The 18,657-nt window shown below is 38.3% G+C and overlaps 1 protein-coding gene across 3 annotated transcripts in view; it reads left to right on the top strand.

Moving 5' to 3' along the window:
* nphp4 (nephronophthisis 4) overlaps positions 1-15,914 on the top strand; it is a 169,421-nt gene extending 153,507 nt beyond the window's left edge. For all 3 annotated transcript variants that reach the window (XM_047799914.1, XM_047799912.1, XM_047799915.1), the window contains 7 exons: positions 526-685; positions 994-1,058; positions 1,255-1,340; positions 2,873-3,044; positions 5,538-5,717; positions 7,479-7,622; positions 12,770-15,914. In XM_047799914.1, coding sequence (XP_047655870.1) covers positions 526-685; positions 994-1,058; positions 1,255-1,340; positions 2,873-3,044; positions 5,538-5,717; positions 7,479-7,622; positions 12,770-12,910 — 948 coding nt within the window. In that variant the 3' untranslated portion in view covers positions 12,911-15,914. The remainder of the gene's footprint in view (positions 1-525; positions 686-993; positions 1,059-1,254; positions 1,341-2,872; positions 3,045-5,537; positions 5,718-7,478; positions 7,623-12,769) is intronic.
* The last annotated feature ends 2,743 nt before the right edge of the window (positions 15,915-18,657 follow it).

The raw sequence follows: 18,657 nt of genomic DNA, 5'->3' as shown, positions 1-18,657 counted from the left end.
AAAACTGGGTTATTATGTGCTAGCGGGATGACTCTTATAAATCTGTGCTTTGTGACGAGATTTATAACATATTCATGCATCAAAGAACAGCACATTCTAATATTAAGCCATTTACAGTTGCATTCAGTGTTTTCTTCTCATTTTTGAAGAAAAAGTATTGCTGGAAAACTGGTAGAAGATTCTACTACAGTGGACGATCTCCTCACACTGGAGACTCCTTCCACAAATCTTCTGACAGAACATTTTGTTAAAAGACAATTATTATCAGGATTAGATTATAATTATGTGAAGCTATACAAGTCCCTGTGAACCAGTTAAGCATAGGCTCTAAAGACCTTCAGAGATTTCATCCCCATGACCTGGAGAACAGAGATGAGATGAAGATGAATCTGATTGGTCTTTACCTTTGTTTTGTTTTTTTTTTGTTTTTGTTTTTTTAAATAGTATGCATTTTAATAATTAGTAAATAAGTGGTAAATGTACTTTACATGTACACCCCCTGTTCTGCTTCTACTCATCGTGCAGGTGTTTTTCCGAGCAGCGGACAGTCAGCCGCTGGCCGTCTGCCAGGTGAGAGTGGAGCCGACTCCCCACATCGTCGACCAGACCTTTCGCTTCTATCAGCCCGAGCTCTCCTTCTTTAAGAAAGCCATCCGGCTGCCTCCTGCTGAACCTGGCACACCAGGTGTTGCTCATTATTAGCCTTACAGTTCCAACACACAAACACACACACACACACACACACACACACACACACACACACACACACACACACACACACACACTTTCTTTTTCTGTTGCTTGCTTTCTCAGGTTCTGTTTCTGACTTGTACATATTTACAATGTTGTTTCTTTTTACCATTACTGAACTAAAGACCACATCTCTCTCTCTCTCTCTCTCTCTCTCTCTCTCTCTCTCTCTCTCTCTCCCTCTCTCTCTCTCTCACACACACACACACACACACACGCACACACGCACACCCCTACACACAGATGCTGGTTCCAGGCTCCAGGTGCGCTGCAGTGACCCCAATGTGATCTGCCAGGTCATCGCCACGGTGAGCCAATCACATTGCAGCTCTCAGACTAATCGCCAGTGAGACTGAGAGGAAACTCTTTATTAATTCACCAATATTTGGCGCACTAACAATGTTCATTAAAACTGCTATGCTGAAATGGCTTGTTCTTGTATTATAATCGGTGAGTTAATTAGTTCAATAAATAAGCTGATTATTATGTTTTAATGCACTACAGGCCCCAGGAGAACCTCAGGACATTTATCTGAAAGTGCAAGGAGCTCCCAGTCCACAGATTAAGACATTCGTCATCAGCGTATTCGAGTATGTGTTGTTTCTCTTCGGGTGTGTGTGTGTCTGAAGGGGGTGTTGGGGGTTTGTGGTGGTACTGTATATATGCATGAGTGTGAGTGGGCATGACTACATGTAGCTGCTGCATCCTTGATTAATCCCTGCTTGTGTGATTAATGTCATTTTGCTTAATCAAGGTTTCTCATTTACTGTCTGATTGCATCATGTTGCAATATTCATTTATTCATCACAGCCAGAGTTAGACATTTCTCAGTCATGGATATGGAATAAACAGCATCATGACACGCCGTTAAAGGAAATCCTGTCTCCTGTTCATCGCTCACTAAACATTTTAGAACAGTAATGGAAATACAATCCAATTACAGTCATTAATACATTCATTATTTCCTGATTCGTACACTGAAGTCGAAGTACATTTTAATAACACTGATAATTTTTGAACTAAAAAGAATTGAATACGAAAAGTGAAAAAACGCAAAAAAAAAAAAAAAAAGAAATGATCAGATTTTTTATAAAAACAAATCATTTCTGTCCTAATCTAATATTAGTTTGATGATCTAATAAATCTAAACTAAATAATATCTAATCTAATATTAGTTTGATTAGATAAGATAAGACATCACAAATATTTTGACAGACAGGATGTGATTAGTATTATGTCTGTTTTACTTCTAATAACTATCTAACAACTTGATCCATTCACTGTGGGTGACAATCACACTTGGCTAGCAAGGATCTAAGCGTCTTTACACAATCAAATGTTTTAATAAACTCACACCCTTACCAGTTTATTCTATCCTGTAAGCTAGGTGTTTAATAAAAACTAAACACCCTTTTCCATGTCATTTTGATTGTACACAAAGTATTTCTGATATTATTGAAGTACACTATATGGTCAAAGGTTTCTGGACACTTGGCCATCACACCTGTATGTGCACATTGAACATCGTCATCCAGATGTGAGGAAGACCCACATGTGTGTGTCATGGTTACAAGTCTATATACTTTTGCCCATTTTTTTAGGAGCAGAAGCTGACAGTTGATTGTTTTTTGTTTCTTTTTAAATAAATCAGAAAGTAAATCATCAACCAAAATTGGCACCATAATCACCAAAGACGTAACAAATATTTCAATATAAAATGACTGAATATGATTCAGAGTGAGTCATACCTTTATATGGAAGAAATAAACTCTGCCAATCAACAATAAAGATTATACAATAAATTTAACAATAAAGATTATACAATAAATTTAAAGGGAATAGCATAAAGAAATGATATATTTTTGGTTTAAAATCAACACCAATTAAAAAGAAAGATTTAAATTTCATTTCCATGCAGAAAGGATGGTTGGTGCAGGGTGATGAAAGTGCTCCACTGTATAAGATTGTATTCGTTAGTGGTTAATGGTAGATATAGAGCTATGAATAAGTGGTTTGTGTGTGTGTGTGTGTGTGTGTGTGTGTGTGTGTGTGTGTGTGTGTGTGTGTGTGTGTGTGTGTGTGTGTGTGTGGGTGTGTGTGTGTGTGTGCGTGTGTTGGACAGTGATCCCTGGCTGGCTTCTCCCACTCAAACGTGGCAGGTGTACATGCATTACCTACAAAAAATGGACGTTAGCTGTGTGTGTGGTTCTCTCAGCTGGCACTCCCTGGTACTGCGTGGCACACAGAGCATCCGCAAGGTCAAGTGCTACACCTCCCACCCTCTGGAGCTGCAGGTACACACGGTGGGATCAAAGGGCAACAGCGAGTTGTGACTCGTTCTTTGGGGCTCTGTCCCTATTTATTTAGCACCAAATTAAATAAAAAAATAATAATAATAGAAGACTGACACAATGAGGCAAGACTGAGGTGAAATGAAAACATTCAGAGATGAAAAACAAGAACAGTCCTTTATTCGGTGGGAATTTTCTAGGTTATGCTGATGTTATAGCACTTATTTAGCATCTGATCTTTCAATCTGTCAGTGCAAACCAGCATGAAGTTTGACATGAGATGAACATAATCACTTTAATATACAAACAATAATCACTAGAACAATCACTCGCTGAATTCATTTAGCCCTAATTATAATTCCCTGCTGTACAGAAACCTAATTAACTCAATCTATAAATCCTACTTTATTTTTCTTTGTTTCTGTATTGAAGTACTATGCGTTTATGCTTAATAAATGGGTAGTCATGTACGGTAGACTCACTGAGCACTTTATTAGGAACACCTGTACAATTCCTCATTCATACAATTATTTTATTAGACAGCAGTGAAATGCGTAAAATCACGCAGATCCCGCAGCAGATTTAGGTCATGCTCACATTAACCATGAGAATGAGGGGAGAAATCTGTCCTATGTGATTTTTGTTGGTCCCAGGAGGACTATTTTGATATATTTTTATAATGACTGATCTCCTGGGATTTTCAACAATCTCTAGAGTTCAGTTAGAATGTTGCGCTTAATAGAAAACGTCCAGTAAGCAGGAGGATGAGAGGACGAAAACGCTGTGCTGGTGAGAGTGGTAAAAAAACAACCAGAAAAGACTGGTTCAAGCTGCGAGAAAGGCAAAATTAATTCAGATAAGAACTCTGAAACTCAAAAGACAACATCTCATGCACGATACAGTATGTCTCGTTATCTATGAGGCGGACGGGCCACAACAGCAGACGACCGTAAGATCAGGTTCCAATTCTGTCGGCCTAGAACAGAAAGCTGAGGCTGCGGTGGACAAAACCGGACAGTTGAAGACCGGACAATGCAGCTTGGTCTGATGAATCTCAATTTCAGCTCAGTCACATTGACGGTCCGAATTTGGCACCAACAGCAAGAATCTTTTGACCCAACCTGCCTTGTGTCAATAATCCAGGCTGGTGGAGGTGGTGTAATGGTGTGGGGAATATTTTCTAACCAGTTTGGACCCAATAATACCTGAGTACTGCTGCTGAAATTCTAATGGCTTCTTCCAGCAGGTTAATGAGCCATGTCACAAAGCAAACCTTGCCTCAAACTGGTTTCCTGAACATGACAAGGAGTTCATTGTTCTTCAGATCTGAATCTATTAAAACCCCTTTAAGATGTTCTAGAAGAGAGGATTCACAGCGTGAAACGTGCTCCTGAAAAATCTGCGGAAAGAATTTCACTGTAAACTGCATCAGCTACATACTGTATGGTTGAAATGACAATAAAAGCTTCTTGCCTTGACCTAATTCTCATGGATTCCACACTTTTTTGAGAACTAAGCGATTATTACAATAGTGTTCTAAATAAAGTGCTCTGTGAATGTGTGTATGTACATTGTGTGTGTGTATATATATATATATATATATATATATATATATATATATATATATATATATATATATATATATATATATACATATATATGCCAGCTAGAAGGTAGCCGATTCACAACTCTCTAAAGCTTTATATTTACTCCATAGCTGTGAAAACTGTAATAACGGACAGCAGTACATGTACTGTAGGAGAAGCGTTTCCCAGGCCTGTTAGAGAAGCTACTCAGAGCTCTTTGATATTAAAACGCTTTCATTTCTTTTGATAGTTTTAAGTATAAAATCACTTAATTACTAAATCACAGCACATAGCTTGTGCTCTCTGCAGTAAGATTTTCAGTATCCATTACTTGCAAAACTTAACCAGAGGCCCATGATGTAACGACAATTGACAGTGTGAAATTTACTGTTAAAAAAAAATGTTATGTTAAAAATTGTTTTTTTATTTCAGAGGCTTCTGATTTGCATGTAGCGATGCCAACAAAACTCTAATAAAATGTTCTAAATACACAGACAGCTGTAAACACTACAATGCTATACCGATAAACATATTTAATAATATTTAAATAAAAAAATAATGATACTGGATGTGGTCATAGGTCTTATTACTAGAAAATAACATCCATTTGTCACTTTGTTCAAAGTATTATTTATTTATTTGTTTGTTTGTTTGTTTGTTTGTTTGTTTGTTTTGCTACAATAACATCATATTTATACCCCAAGGAAACAGGACATTTGTTTTATTTATTTATTACATTGTTTTAGGGGTGTAGATCATTTTTTATTTATTTGTTGTTTTTTTTAAGAAAATACTGTAAAAGTAGATAATTTGAGAATTGTGAGAATGAAAGTTTATTTTTGATTTTTATTGTTTGTGTGTGTGTGTGTGTGTGTGCGTTTGTGTGTGCGTGCGTGTGTGTGTGTTCCAGGTGGACCCAGAGGGAGTGTTTGCGCTTCCTGCTCTGTGTGTGCAGGACATTAGGCTGGGAGTGAAGGCTCTGCACTCTGGGAACTGTTTCCGCTACCTTAATGTGGTGGATGTGGACACGAGGCAGCTGGTGGCATCCTGGCTTCTGTGCCTCACCTGCAGGCAGCCTGTTATTTCACGGGTAATGACTTCTTTATTGTTCTAAACCTGTTATTTAACACTTTCACGTCAGCCATGAAAGTCCACACAGGATGTCAACTTTTACAAATAAATACTTTCAGGAAGCCAGCTCAATAAATGAAATATCCAAGAATGCTTACAACTGTACAGAATACAAATTTAATCAAACCATTGCAGTAAATAACGGAAAAATGACTTTTACCACATCTAGTGGCTCTGTCTTAGACCAGAATCCGAATGGTTTCCTGTACCTACATACTCGCTGCATAGAGTGAAACCTTTAAATATCTCTATATACCCTAAATAGTGCACTATATACTGTACCCAGTAGAACAGCAGTTTGAGAATCAGCCACAGGAAAAATGGGATGTCTAAATTATAGCACATTTCATCTGCAGAAGTGAATTTTTCACATCTTTTCCTTCATTAAATGACATTTAAAGTCTACTTGCTTTAAGTACAGTACTGTGTACTATGTATAGAAACACTGTGAAAAATACATTTCACAAAAATGTCTGCTGACAAGTATAATATTTTAATGGATTTGCCACAGTTCTTCTTCAATGTAATGCTTACTTTGTTTTTTTTTTTTTTGTTTTTTTCTTGTGTTGTTTTTTTGCAGATAGGCTAAATGAAATTTTGTTTAGTTTATATGATCTGTTGCTCTCTTTAATTATTATTTTTTTATTATTATTATTAATTAATTAAATCAAATGACCGGAAATCTAAAATAATGTTTTTAACCCTATAAGAAAAAATAATCTTCCAAATGGTCACTTCAGTTGTGGTGCATCAATCGTTCCAGTATCGGTCGAATCCTGATTATGTTGCTGCCAAATTAAAGGCCACTTACGATGAACGTGAAGCATACAGTAGATTTCGTATTGCTGTTTTAATATTTTGGTATGATTTCTTTATATGTTCCAGTAATTTGAATTAGGCCCATCGTGGCTCAACACTTGCAGTGTGACTGATGTTTACACATCCAGGCTTTTACACACGAGTCATTAATGCTTTCAGCCACAGGAACAGTAGCTTTTAGACGCTACACAATTTCCATTAATTCCTGGATGCACTTGTACTGTCCATTATGTCTTAACACTTAGACGTAGACGTGTAGCATTTGGCCAAGGGGAGTGTATACGACTTTAACTTGGCTGTGGTTAAGTGACACATAACGTTCTTTAAATTTATCAGAAGTAATGGCACCATTTACCTGAAGGACAGATGGTGACACAATGTAAGTGAACATAAAAACTCTCTTTAACACGGCCACCTCATCTGCCTGTGTGTGGCAGAGCAGCTCGGAGAATGACGGAGAGGAAGATCGAGCTGAGCCAAATGGAGCCTCTGGGATTTTTAGATGTTAAAGTCTACTCTTAACCGTGTCTGCGTTCTTTCTGACCCAACTTCACTCTGTTAAGCTTTCTTGCTACTTATCTTTTACACTCATTTTCTGTTCATTTTATTTATAACACCCATTGTGTGGTCCTCTAATCGTTTCTTTTACCAATACTCAGTGTCTAGCTCTCTCTCTTCAGCTGTCATCGTGCTACCCCATTTCACTTTATCCTATTGTGTAAATCTCTATAGCTTCCACTTGCTTTTCTTACAGCCTGCCAGAATACATGACGTATTATGAAATGTATTAAAAAATTGCATTACCAAGCCCTTTTGACAGCTTCTGTGTGTTAACAAGAATACTGTGAACTTTACTTTGTAATTGTGTCTGCTTTTTTTCGGGATGTCATCTCATCTGCAGGCCTTTGAGATCCAAGTGCCTGTAGAAGGTGGACGAGGCAGCAATAAGAAGATCAGCTTCACCAATCCCTATCCTGCTAATAAAGGGTTCAGGCTGTGCTCGGACCATCCAGACCTGCTGCAGTTCAAAGAGGAAAAGTTTCAGGTTAGATAAAGCACTTTGCATTAGACAACCTGTCTTCACTGATGTTATTTTGCAGCTCGTGTTTGCTGAGATCTAAACCTATGAAAAGCCTTAGGAGACTTTTTTTTTTCCATGAAGCACTAGCTTGTTAACGGTAAAGTCAGAACATTCTGTAATATTTAGCCAAGTTTTCACATTCCATCAGCTGTCAGTAAATTCTGCTAAGGTGAGAAACTTCATTCCCTTTATCTACCCGAGGTTCTGTAAATGAGAGCAAAAATAAATGATGTGGACCAAAAACACCCAGGATTCAGTCAACACACAGAGGCATGTTTGCTTCCCTGTCATGTTGCTGTCAGTTCAGAAAGTTATGGCCAGTCAGCCATTCTAACTTAAGGTGTGTGTGTGTGTGTGTGGTGTGTGTGTGTGTGTGTGTGTGTGTGTGTGTGTGTGTGTGTGTGTGTGTGTGTGTGCATGTAAGAGTGTGTGTGTAAGTGTGTGCATGTAAGTGTGTGTGTGTGTGTGTGTGTGTTTGTGTGTGTGTGTGTGTGTGTGTGTGTGTGTGTGCATGTGTGCATGTAAGTGTGTGTGTGTAAGTGTGTGCGTGTGTGTGTGTGTTTGTGTGTGTGTGTTTGTGTGTGTGTGTGTGTGTGTTATATTTCTATTTTAAAACAGCTAGAAAACTTTATTATAGACAAATTTAAAGCAAATCTGATCTTAAACTGCATTCTGTAGTATTTGTTATTCTGATCATCTTGCTGCAAAAAAGGACAGCTTAGTAAGTGAAGAGATCTTGAAAAAGAAAACATTCTATTTCTTATTATAAGATTATTACATAATAAATATAATACCATTAAGTTTATTGAATATAGATCTATTTATTGTTATTGCTAAAACCTCAGATTGTCTCAGTTGATGATAAATCTTCATTCTTAAACCCTTAAAGTAAACAGAATTTAATACCAACAGAGTATGAAATCTGGCAACTCTAAGATCTAATATTTACTTAAATTAGTCATTGTTGAAGCTCTGAGTATCTGATTTCATATCAGCTATTAAACTCCACTGTAGTGTGACCTGTCAAAAGAATCCATGTTTCTCTCTGGTAAAAAGAGTCTCTACCACTTGCTGGTAGAGATATTATGTTTCCAGGATGTCCCCGTGTCCACCAAAGATCCTCATTAGCATGATTTTTCAAGAACGTGTGGTTAAATGTTAAGATTGATCTGGAAATATCGATATAACCAGCAGGCTAGATTTTAGAATTGATCCAAACATGGTCAAGGTCGAATGTCTGAAAGAGTTTCTTTTCAATATCTCACTTCCTGTTTGAAGTATATTTTAAGGGTTTTGCAGGCGAAATATAAATTAGTAACAAGAAGCACTAAACCTATTGGCATCAGAGGCATCTTTTTTTTTTTTTTTTACTGTCGTTGACGTTGAGCTTTGCTTGTTTATTACCATCGTTTTTTTTCAAGAACTTCTTTGTTCTTTGGCTTTGTTCTATCGAAGAGTCAAAGATCGGGATGTGATCTTGAGCAAAGGGCTTAGGCTTATGTGATTGACAGGTTGTCGAGGTGAATCTTTGTGCTCATTTGTCTGAGGGATCAGTGAAAAGCACGTCTTGCCGTCTCACACCTCCTTGTTTGATCCCGTACTTGGGTAGCTGTCTGTGTGGAATTTTTCATGTTCTCTCCATACCCATGTGGCTTCCTCTGGGTTCTTCATTTTCTCTCCCACACACTGAAAACTTGCAATTACATCGATCGGTTATATGAATTTGGCTCTACAGGAATGTATGCATGTTAGCCTTCAATGCTCTGGCATCCTATCCAGGGTGTATCCCATCCTTGCTAGGTCCTAGTGAGCCCAGAACAGGCTCTAGATCCTCCTTACCCTGACCAGAATAAAGCTGCTACAGAACTAACGACATATCGAAATGTATTAATAATATCTATTCTGTTACGATTATGGGAATTCAGGGAATGTGGTACAGTAGCTTAAGGTACTGGACTTCTGATTGGAAGGTTGTGATTTCAAACCCCAGGTCCACCAAGCCACTTCTGCTGAGCCCCTGAGCAAGGCCCTTAAGCCTCAGTTGTATAAAATGAGATTGTTTTAAGTTCCTATGGATAAGGGAGTAATGGGGGAATGTTGAATCTGGGGAAGTGGTAGCTTAGTGATTAAAGTGTTGGACTACACATCAGAAGGTTGTCAGTTTGAAACCCAGGTCCACAAAGCGGCCAGTGCTGAGTCTCTGAGCAAAACCCTCAATTGCTCAGTTGTATAAAATGCGATAAAAATGTAAATTGCTTTAGATAACAGTGTCTGCCAAATGGCATAACATGTTATGGGCTTAGATGACATCACGATAGTACATTCCAATATTCTCTTATTTTATAAATAAATATTCTAAGGTGGACATTTTTTTGCACCTCACCTCACATTTTTTTTGCCATCCACTAGTTCAATGTCTAGTCTAAAAAAAACTAGTTGAAAAGTCTAGTACAGTTGCTTTTTTGATTTGTATTTCAGTAGTATAAGTTTTAGGAAAGCACACATGGCATGCAGCATATCAGCGCTGTCACTACTGAACACATTAAGTCCCCAAGCAATGTTATGGGTCAAATAAAAGTGCTGAATCTCATAAAGAAAGGAAATGGGAAAAGACGTGGCACTCTTTCCAGCAACACAAAATGGACCAAGCTTTCATAAAGGTAGCGTGAGGAAGGGAGCAGGGGACGTAGATCAGACAAATGACTTGGGGAAAGTCACTTTATTGCTAAAGTTTAAACTCCTATCCATTATTTTTCCACTGTCGAGGCTGCCTGTAATTTCTGAAAGCTTTAGAGATTACATAGGAAAGTTATTTAACAATGTTCGTGGCCCATAGGTTTCCTCCGGTGAGATATAGTATTTTGTGGGTTTTTTGGGTGTGAACCATGGGAAAAAAACAGGTCACTACCTCCATAGCTATTCCCTACAGAGAAAAGGATGATACCTCTAGCATTAAGTGCTATATATACAAGATTTTAATTAAGCTCTGTTGATAAATTGCTTTAGCATCATTTACAGGCAGCGTGCACTCCAGTCACCCTTTACAGCGCTCACAGAAGTCACCCGAACATCTTTCATAACCTCTATTGCCTACAGGGTCAGGATATTATAACTCATTACTTTCTTCCAGGAAGGATATTGCTAATGGGAAAAATGTTAATTTCATCACTGACTGCTTCCGTTGATTTGCTCAGGCGCTCACCGTGTCTCATGACTGCATATGTGCACAGTGTCTGAAAGCATAAACACCTGGGCAGTGTGAAATACTGTGCAGACAGGGATGATCGAAACGAATGAATCATGCGTATGCATCAAATAAAAACGGTGAAACTCATAAAGAAAGAAAAGAGCCTCGGCCGTTTCTCCAACTGGTCAACGCTGCTTCAATTTCATTCCCTTCCAGAAAATTTATGGTATTTTTTTCAAGGTGTATTTGTTGATTTGTTGTTGTTGTTTTTTTTTTTTCTTTCTTTCTTTCGAGAGGGAATAACTGTGTCATCATAAACTAGTTGCTGAGCTGAAGAAACAAAAAAATCAATATGGCTGTATGTTTTGAGGAGATTACCGTATAAATCCAGAGTACAGTGCAGTCTGTCTCAGCCAGCCATTGGATCTACTGTAAGAGAGACAGACAGAGTGGCTACAGAAATCTCTACAACTATAACGTATCATAGTAAAGTTGCTAGATAAGAAATTTCAAATGTTCAGATGACATGACTGAATGTTCAGATAACATGACTGAATGTGCAGATAACATGACTGAATGTGCAGATAACATGACTGAATGTTCAGATAACATGACTGAATGGTACAACAGTTAGCTTTAATGCTGAAACATTACATCATGTCTAAAAATAAGACCTTTGAAACAGATGGTAGCATGACTGCTTTTTTTAATCCTAATCAAGCTCACTCCAACTGAAACTCTGCACACTCTGAAAATCATTATATTCTATATTTGCTAACAATATATCTAAAAACAAAAAAATCTAATGTAATAATTTTCTATTTGCTATTTATTTTCAAAAATCTTAAATTCTGAAGATGGATGGATAAATGGATTGTTGGGTGGATAGATTAATGCACGGATGGATGGAAGAAGAAATGAATGAATGAATGGAGAGATGGATGAAGGAAGGAAGGAAGGCCTTCATGTAGCAGCTTATAAAGATGGATGGATGGATGGATGGATGGATGGTTGGATGAACGAATGGATGGATGGACGAATGAATGAATGAATGAATGAATGGAGAGATGGATGAAGGAAGGAAGGCCTTCATGTAGCACCATATATGGATGGATGGATGGATTGACAAATGAATAAATGAATGGAGAGATGGATGAAGGAGGGAAGGAAGGCCTTCATGTGGCAGCTTATAAAGATGGATGGATGGATGGATGGATAAACGAATCAATGGATGAACAGATGGATGGATGGATGGATGGATGGACGGATGGAAGGAAGGAAGGAAGGAAGAAAGAAAGAAAGAAAGAAAGAAAGAAAGAAAGAAAGAAAGAAAGAAAGAAAGATCACTTTCCCATGTTCATGAACATGACCTTTGTCTTGTGACCTACATATGGCAGCTTCTAATGGATGGATGGATGGTCACATCCCCATGCTAAGGAAAGTGGCCTTTCTTTGTCACGTGACTTCATATCCAAGTTCCTGTGTTAAAAAACCCCACCCACTCATGTGACATGACTTTCTCACCACACCTCTGCTCTGAGAGCCATCTGGTTTTAACTGGAAGTACACGTGTCTCTGACCAGGAACGATCATTTCTTTAACATTACTAACATAATCTTTAACATTATGTTTCTATCAAAACTTTCCAAACTACTTGTCTAGCTCTCTGTGGCCCCACAAGATGTCTTTAGCACAATCATTTACATAAATGCATGTGTTTATGTGATAAACTGCTACAGAGGAGCTCTACAGAATCAGGCTCATACAATATATACAAGCTGTTGAACTTCCTGAGTTTTGTGTTTTTGTTTTTGTTGCTTTTTTCCCATAAGTCACATTTATCTTAAATGTGGTCTGTTTGCGTGTGGTTAGATGATTTTTTAAGCTTTTGTGTGTTTGTGTGTGGTTGTCTTTGTGAATGCAGGTTGAAGGAGGTGCGAGCTACAACATCGGGTTGCGTTTTGCTCCCAGTCAGAGCGCAGGTACCGAGGAGATCCTCATCTTCATCAATGACCTGGAGGATAAAAACGAGGAGACATACTGCATCAAAGTTGTCTACAGATAACACACACAAACCGGCACATGAAGCTGTGCTGTGTCATCATCTTCATCATCATCGTCACCATAGTCATCTTTTTGAATTGGTCATATTTTTCTTTTAAAGAAGATTCAGCTGTGATGAAACCTGATTTATACATACAGCTTAGATTACATCCCCAGATATATGAATGAATCACTATTTACACACAGGAAACAGATGTAAGGCTAGCAGAAAGGTGATATATATATTTTTTTAAACACACAAATGCATATGGATGACACCAGCGAGACCTGAGCACGCATGAAGATGCTTTACTGAGGAAGAGATGTAATAGAAATCCTCAATTCTCAGCATATATACACTGAATAAACACTGAAATCTGCAGCAGAAGGCTGTTCATACCTTTTGTGCCTTCTGTAGCCCTGTTTGAAATATTTTTCCTGACTTCCCACACTAAGATTTTATAGACAGATTTTCCCCAGATGTTCAGATTTAACTGTGAATTTTCTATACTTCATAATTTTCATACACCTCTTTTTGTTTGACGGACAGCTTGATTTAATGACAGGAAATTCAAATTCAAATTAGGATGTTGGATGTTCCCTCGGGCCGACTCTCAGAAACGAAAGTGTATTCATTCCCTAAATGGGGCACAGTGGTTTAGTGGTTAAGATGTTTGCCTTTCTCCTTGTGCACTGTGTTTCTTCTGGGTGTTTAGGTTTCCTCCTCAGTCCAAAGACATGCCTTGAGGGCTGATTTGCCATCTTTAAATTGTCTGTAGTGTGTAATTGTGTGTGTGTGAGCCTGTGCTCTGTGATGAATTGATGCCCTATTCGGCGTATCTCCTGCCTTGTTCCCTGAGTGCCCAGGAATAGACTGCATGTTTCCCGCGATTGTGTAGGATAAGCGCTACAGAAAATGGATGGGTGATTTCCATAGTTCACATGAATATGCATGCTTAGATACATATTTAAAGCAGCAACGTTGTAGTCATCAACAAACCTTATCAGGACCTCGCAGATGTTCAGAACCAGAGGTCAAAAAATTCTGTGTGTCTTACCAGGTGTCTAAAATGTCTCGTGCATTCATTTGCTGAACAAGCTCGCTAACTATCTTATCCAGCTATACAGTACATGTACAGTGCACGCTCACAACTTTCCCTTTCTCCTTAAACCATGAAACCTTCTGAACATAATCCACTTTAACCAACTAACTACAAAGAAACACATCAGGACAGCTCACTTCAGGAAAAAATTGAAATCTGATCTTTATGATTGGATGGTGACAATCATTTACGCATTCATTCATTAAGTTATATATCGAATTTCTAACCTTAACTCAATGGCTTTACTTCTCTTTAGAATCGTATGTGTTCATCTAAGCTTGTTATACCAATGACTTTTTGTAAACCTTAATCATTTACATTTTCCTTAAAATAACATAATTATCCATCCATTTCTCTTATTCAATCAAATGCTACCTACTGTATACGGAAATCCCAAACCTCCTGGAGAAAGAAATCCTCTTTATTCTGAGTTGAGAACAAAGTCAGAACATGTTGTGCCTGGTCAGTGTTGAGCTAAAGCACCAGCAGTGGGTTGCCATTTCCCTATTGAGATCGAGGGTGTCACTTGCAGAGATTGAGCACACTCTATACAGAGCTCGGGGAGTTTTTCAGTTTAACGGAGGCAGACGCAGTGGACTTTTGTGCTTGTTCACACTGAGCTGAACCTCCTACAGTGGGTCATTATCACCACGGTTCAGAAAAGACACTGTTCTCCCAAAGCGACCGCTCCAGCTTTCTACTACATACACTCTGAGGCCTTCTTGAGTAAAACATGCTATCTGTGGACCTGATTCACTAAAGCCATCAATATGCACGGATCTGCCAGTAGTCAGTGATTTGGCAGCAATTCAAAAACTTTTTCTATATTTATTTATTACAGAAATCCTTATAGAAAATAACACACAAGGAGGACCAGAGTTATTTGTTTGTATTTAGTGATGCTGAACATCCTACAGTAAATTCTACTTCTGTTTCCACTGTGATTATGCATGATGGGAATTTATATAAGAACACAAAATTTGTAATGGGAGAAATACATCGTCTGATCTGAGGGTTAGAACCAAAAAGGCTAATCTACATGTTAACATGTCCTGCACAGCGTGAGAACAAATCTACTAAGTGCACACAACAGGAAAAGTAAGAAATGCACCAGTTTCAGTCCTTTGGTGTGGTGAAATACTTTTGGCTGGGATTACACGCACCGTTTAAGCACTTACGCTTGTGAGAACACTATTTGTTGGTAACTGCAAAAGCATGAATGCCAAGCTTGAAAACTACACGATAACCGCAGCCAGGAATTTACCTAGGTGTTAATTTTTCTCAGGCAAACACTGAAAAACAGTGACAATGGAAATATGGTGAAAATATATCGAGAATCTCAAAATTGTCCTCAGATATGCTGGTAAATTGCCAAGAAAAGACTCAATACTATAACATGGAATTACACCTTAGCGTCTACTACAAATCACAAACTTGTAAATTGTAATTATGATAAACTTTAAAAAAGAGATTTTGCTGTTTTAGACTTTTTTGTTACATTTTGTTCTCGTGTTTATTGATACCATTTAATGATCTTTAAATGTTAGCAAGAAAACAGCATAAAGGGGGATAAAAAAAAAGGGATAAGAACCCTGCCTTGAGATTAAGCCCATACATGCATATTGACAAATGTTTTGAAGCTTGTTGTAATAGCTGTAATAGCTTTTGCTTTTTTTGTTGTATTCTGCTTTGTTCTCCCTGAGCTAAAAGTATCTGACCAGACAAAGCATGGGATTTTTGGCTTTCGTGAAAATGTGCAAATGTGAAATCTCATTAGACTTGCAGAAGCAGCCCTGGTTGTACTAACACAATTATAGATTTCACTCAGAGCAACATTCAATGGTCTGATCGTTCTTATTGGGTCACTTAAAAAAAAAAATCCAAGTGTTAAGTTTCTTAACAAAATAAAATGTTCCAGAATAATGTTTGTATGTCAATAAAAGAGTGAGTGAGTGAGTGAGTGAGTGAGTGAGTGAGTGAGTGAGTGAGTGAGTGAGTGAGTGAGTGAGTGAGTGAGTGAGTGAGTGAGTGAGTGAGTGAGTGAGTGAGTGAGTGAGTGAGTGAGTGAGGAAAAGATTATATCAAAGAAGGAAGTCTAGAAGGAAGCAATTAAAAAAGAGAATGGAAGGAAGGATGGAAAGATAGAATGATGGAAGGAAGGAATGATGAAAGGAAGTAAGAAAGAATAGATGGAAGGAAGGGATTGATTGATTGGTTGATTGATGGATGGATGGATGGATGGATGTCAGGGATTAGCTGAAAAAAGGCCCCAGTAATTCAAAGAAGCCCTTTTTACTTTTGCGAGCTGCCTCCCTAAAAGAAGAGCATGTAGAACTTTGAGGTGGATTGACTAGAACAGCAGAAAATCACACCAGGTTCTCTGTGTTTCAGGTAGGAACAGTAATCAGAGGCTGTAGAAGGCAGAGAATTGGAAAAAGACTCAGTGATAGTTTTCAAATCCTGTTTAGATGAACCAGAATCTCCAGTTCTGTAGAAATAAGATATAATATGATCAGATTAGGAGATCCCAAGCATCAAAGCTACCTAATTCCAGCAGACAGGAATTTAGCTAGGTGGTAATTCTTCCAGGAAAACATTAAAAAAAAAAAAGTGATGATGGAAATATGTCAAGAATATAAACAGTTTCCTTAGATAAACTTGAACCTCGTGAGCTGTGAAACAGATATAAGCAAGAAGTTTTGTTATAGTTATATATATATATATATATATATATATATATATATATATATATATATATATATATATATATATATATATATATATATATATATATATATGTATTTATAATTTATTACATAATTTATTTTAAAAAAAACAATTATAAATCACTCCAGTTTTAGGAGTAAGCAGAATTTTCACTGCTTTGTCTGTTTGATTAACATGTTAAAGAGAAATATATTTCAGGTCTGAATTTTATACAGTAAGAACTGCCACACTGTCAGCATGTGAAGGGTTTTCCCAGAATGCCACACACTGAAACATGTTAAACATTAAAAATGCTTTTAAAATATGACCTAATCAGTCTCTTCCAGCTCTCCACTCTGAGCTGAAAGTGTGAGGTCACTGTGAATTAAACACACACCTGAGTGTGTGTTTAAATTGGTCTAAGTGGTCTAATGGATGATCACTTTATACCGAGAAACAGTTGCATGATTGCTGTCATTAACATCAGGGGCTTTTAACTGCCCCGGCTGGCTATCGGGGTCAAAGCTGCTTGTGTGTCAACAAGTTCTTTACTTTCACAAAGCTTTTGTTACACAAGTGACCTGCATTTCTAATACATAGGGAGAGGGGAGGAGAGATGGATAGAGTTCACACTCGTTCTGTGCATTCAGGCACTCGGAGGGTGTTGAGTGTGTGCAGTGTGTTTCTGATCACTGGCTCAGGACTCACGACTCATGTAGTGTTTAGGTGGATAACTAGGGGGAGCCCTTGAAGCATCTCTCTCATTACTAATGAGTTCTGAAGAGCAACATGACATCACTCAACATCTCTCTCTCTCTCTCTCTCTCTCTCTCTCTCTCTCTCTCTCTCTCTCTCTCTCTCTCCCATCATCTCTATGTTGTTCATCTTTCCTTCAGTTCTCCTTCCTCTTTCCATAATTTTTCTCCAATGATTATCCTCTCTTCTTTTCTCTTCTCTTCTCTTCTCTTCTCTTCTCTTCTCTTCTCTTCTCTTCTCTTCTCTTCTCTCTCCTCTCCTGTTTCACCTTTTTTCTGTTTGTATTCACCTCCTCTTTAGTCTCCTCATTTAGTCTGTCCTCTCTATCTTTTTGCTCTGCTCAATTCACCTTTCCCTTCCTCATTTCCATTTTCTCCTCTCCGCTCCTCTCCTCTCCTCAGTTTGATGTGTCCTCTTGATAGCAAAGCTTTGTTCAACTTTGTACATTGTGTTGTTTCCCGGTGCCGTACAGGAGAATTTTACAGCCGGTGTTTAAGTTTTGGGACTGAGAAATCCTTCAGCTTCACTGTGAGCAGAAGACAAGCCTTTAAACCGGCTTAAACACAAACACCATTATGACTGGGAACACATCATCTGCCTGTTACCTCGTCTAGCTCTGTATCTTGCTCAGTAGCACAGGGTGTGTGTGTGTGTGTGTGTGTGTGTGTGTGTGTGTGTGTGTGTGTGTGTGTGTGTGTGTGTGTGTGTGTGTGTGTGTGCGCGTGTCTGTCTGCGTGTGCGTGTCTGTCTGCGTGTGCGTGTGTGCGTATCTGCTTGTGTGTGTGTCTCTATGTGTGTCATTTGTGTAAGCCTGTGTGTGTGTGTGTGTGTGTGTGTGTGTGTGTGTGTGTGTGTTACAGAGACTGTGTTTGGATGAGAGTAAATGGAATCAGGAGAGACTCGTTGCACAAAACATTAGGCGAGCCTGAGGTTAACAAGAGAAGTTCTCTCTCTGCCTCCTTGTCTCTTTCTCTCTCTGCCTCCTTGTCTCTTTCTCTCCCTGTCACTTTTCTCTCTATCTCTCTTTCTTTCTCTCTCTTTCTCTCTCTTTTACCCACACATATAGAGCAGTAGAACAGCAGAAGCACAGTGGTGTTTTAACGAGCAGAACAAGGGAACATATGGAGCGTGATTGCAGCCTGTTTTACTCCCAGCTTCACCATCAGCTTCACTGCTGTAGGCCTTAATCTCTCTCTCTCTCTCT

This window comes from Tachysurus fulvidraco, chromosome 14 (assembly GCF_022655615.1).
Source record: "Tachysurus fulvidraco isolate hzauxx_2018 chromosome 14, HZAU_PFXX_2.0, whole genome shotgun sequence".
In the NCBI taxonomy this organism is placed as follows: Eukaryota; Metazoa; Chordata; class Actinopteri; order Siluriformes; family Bagridae; genus Tachysurus; species Tachysurus fulvidraco.
This window is presented reverse-complemented; position numbering and strand designations above follow the sequence as displayed.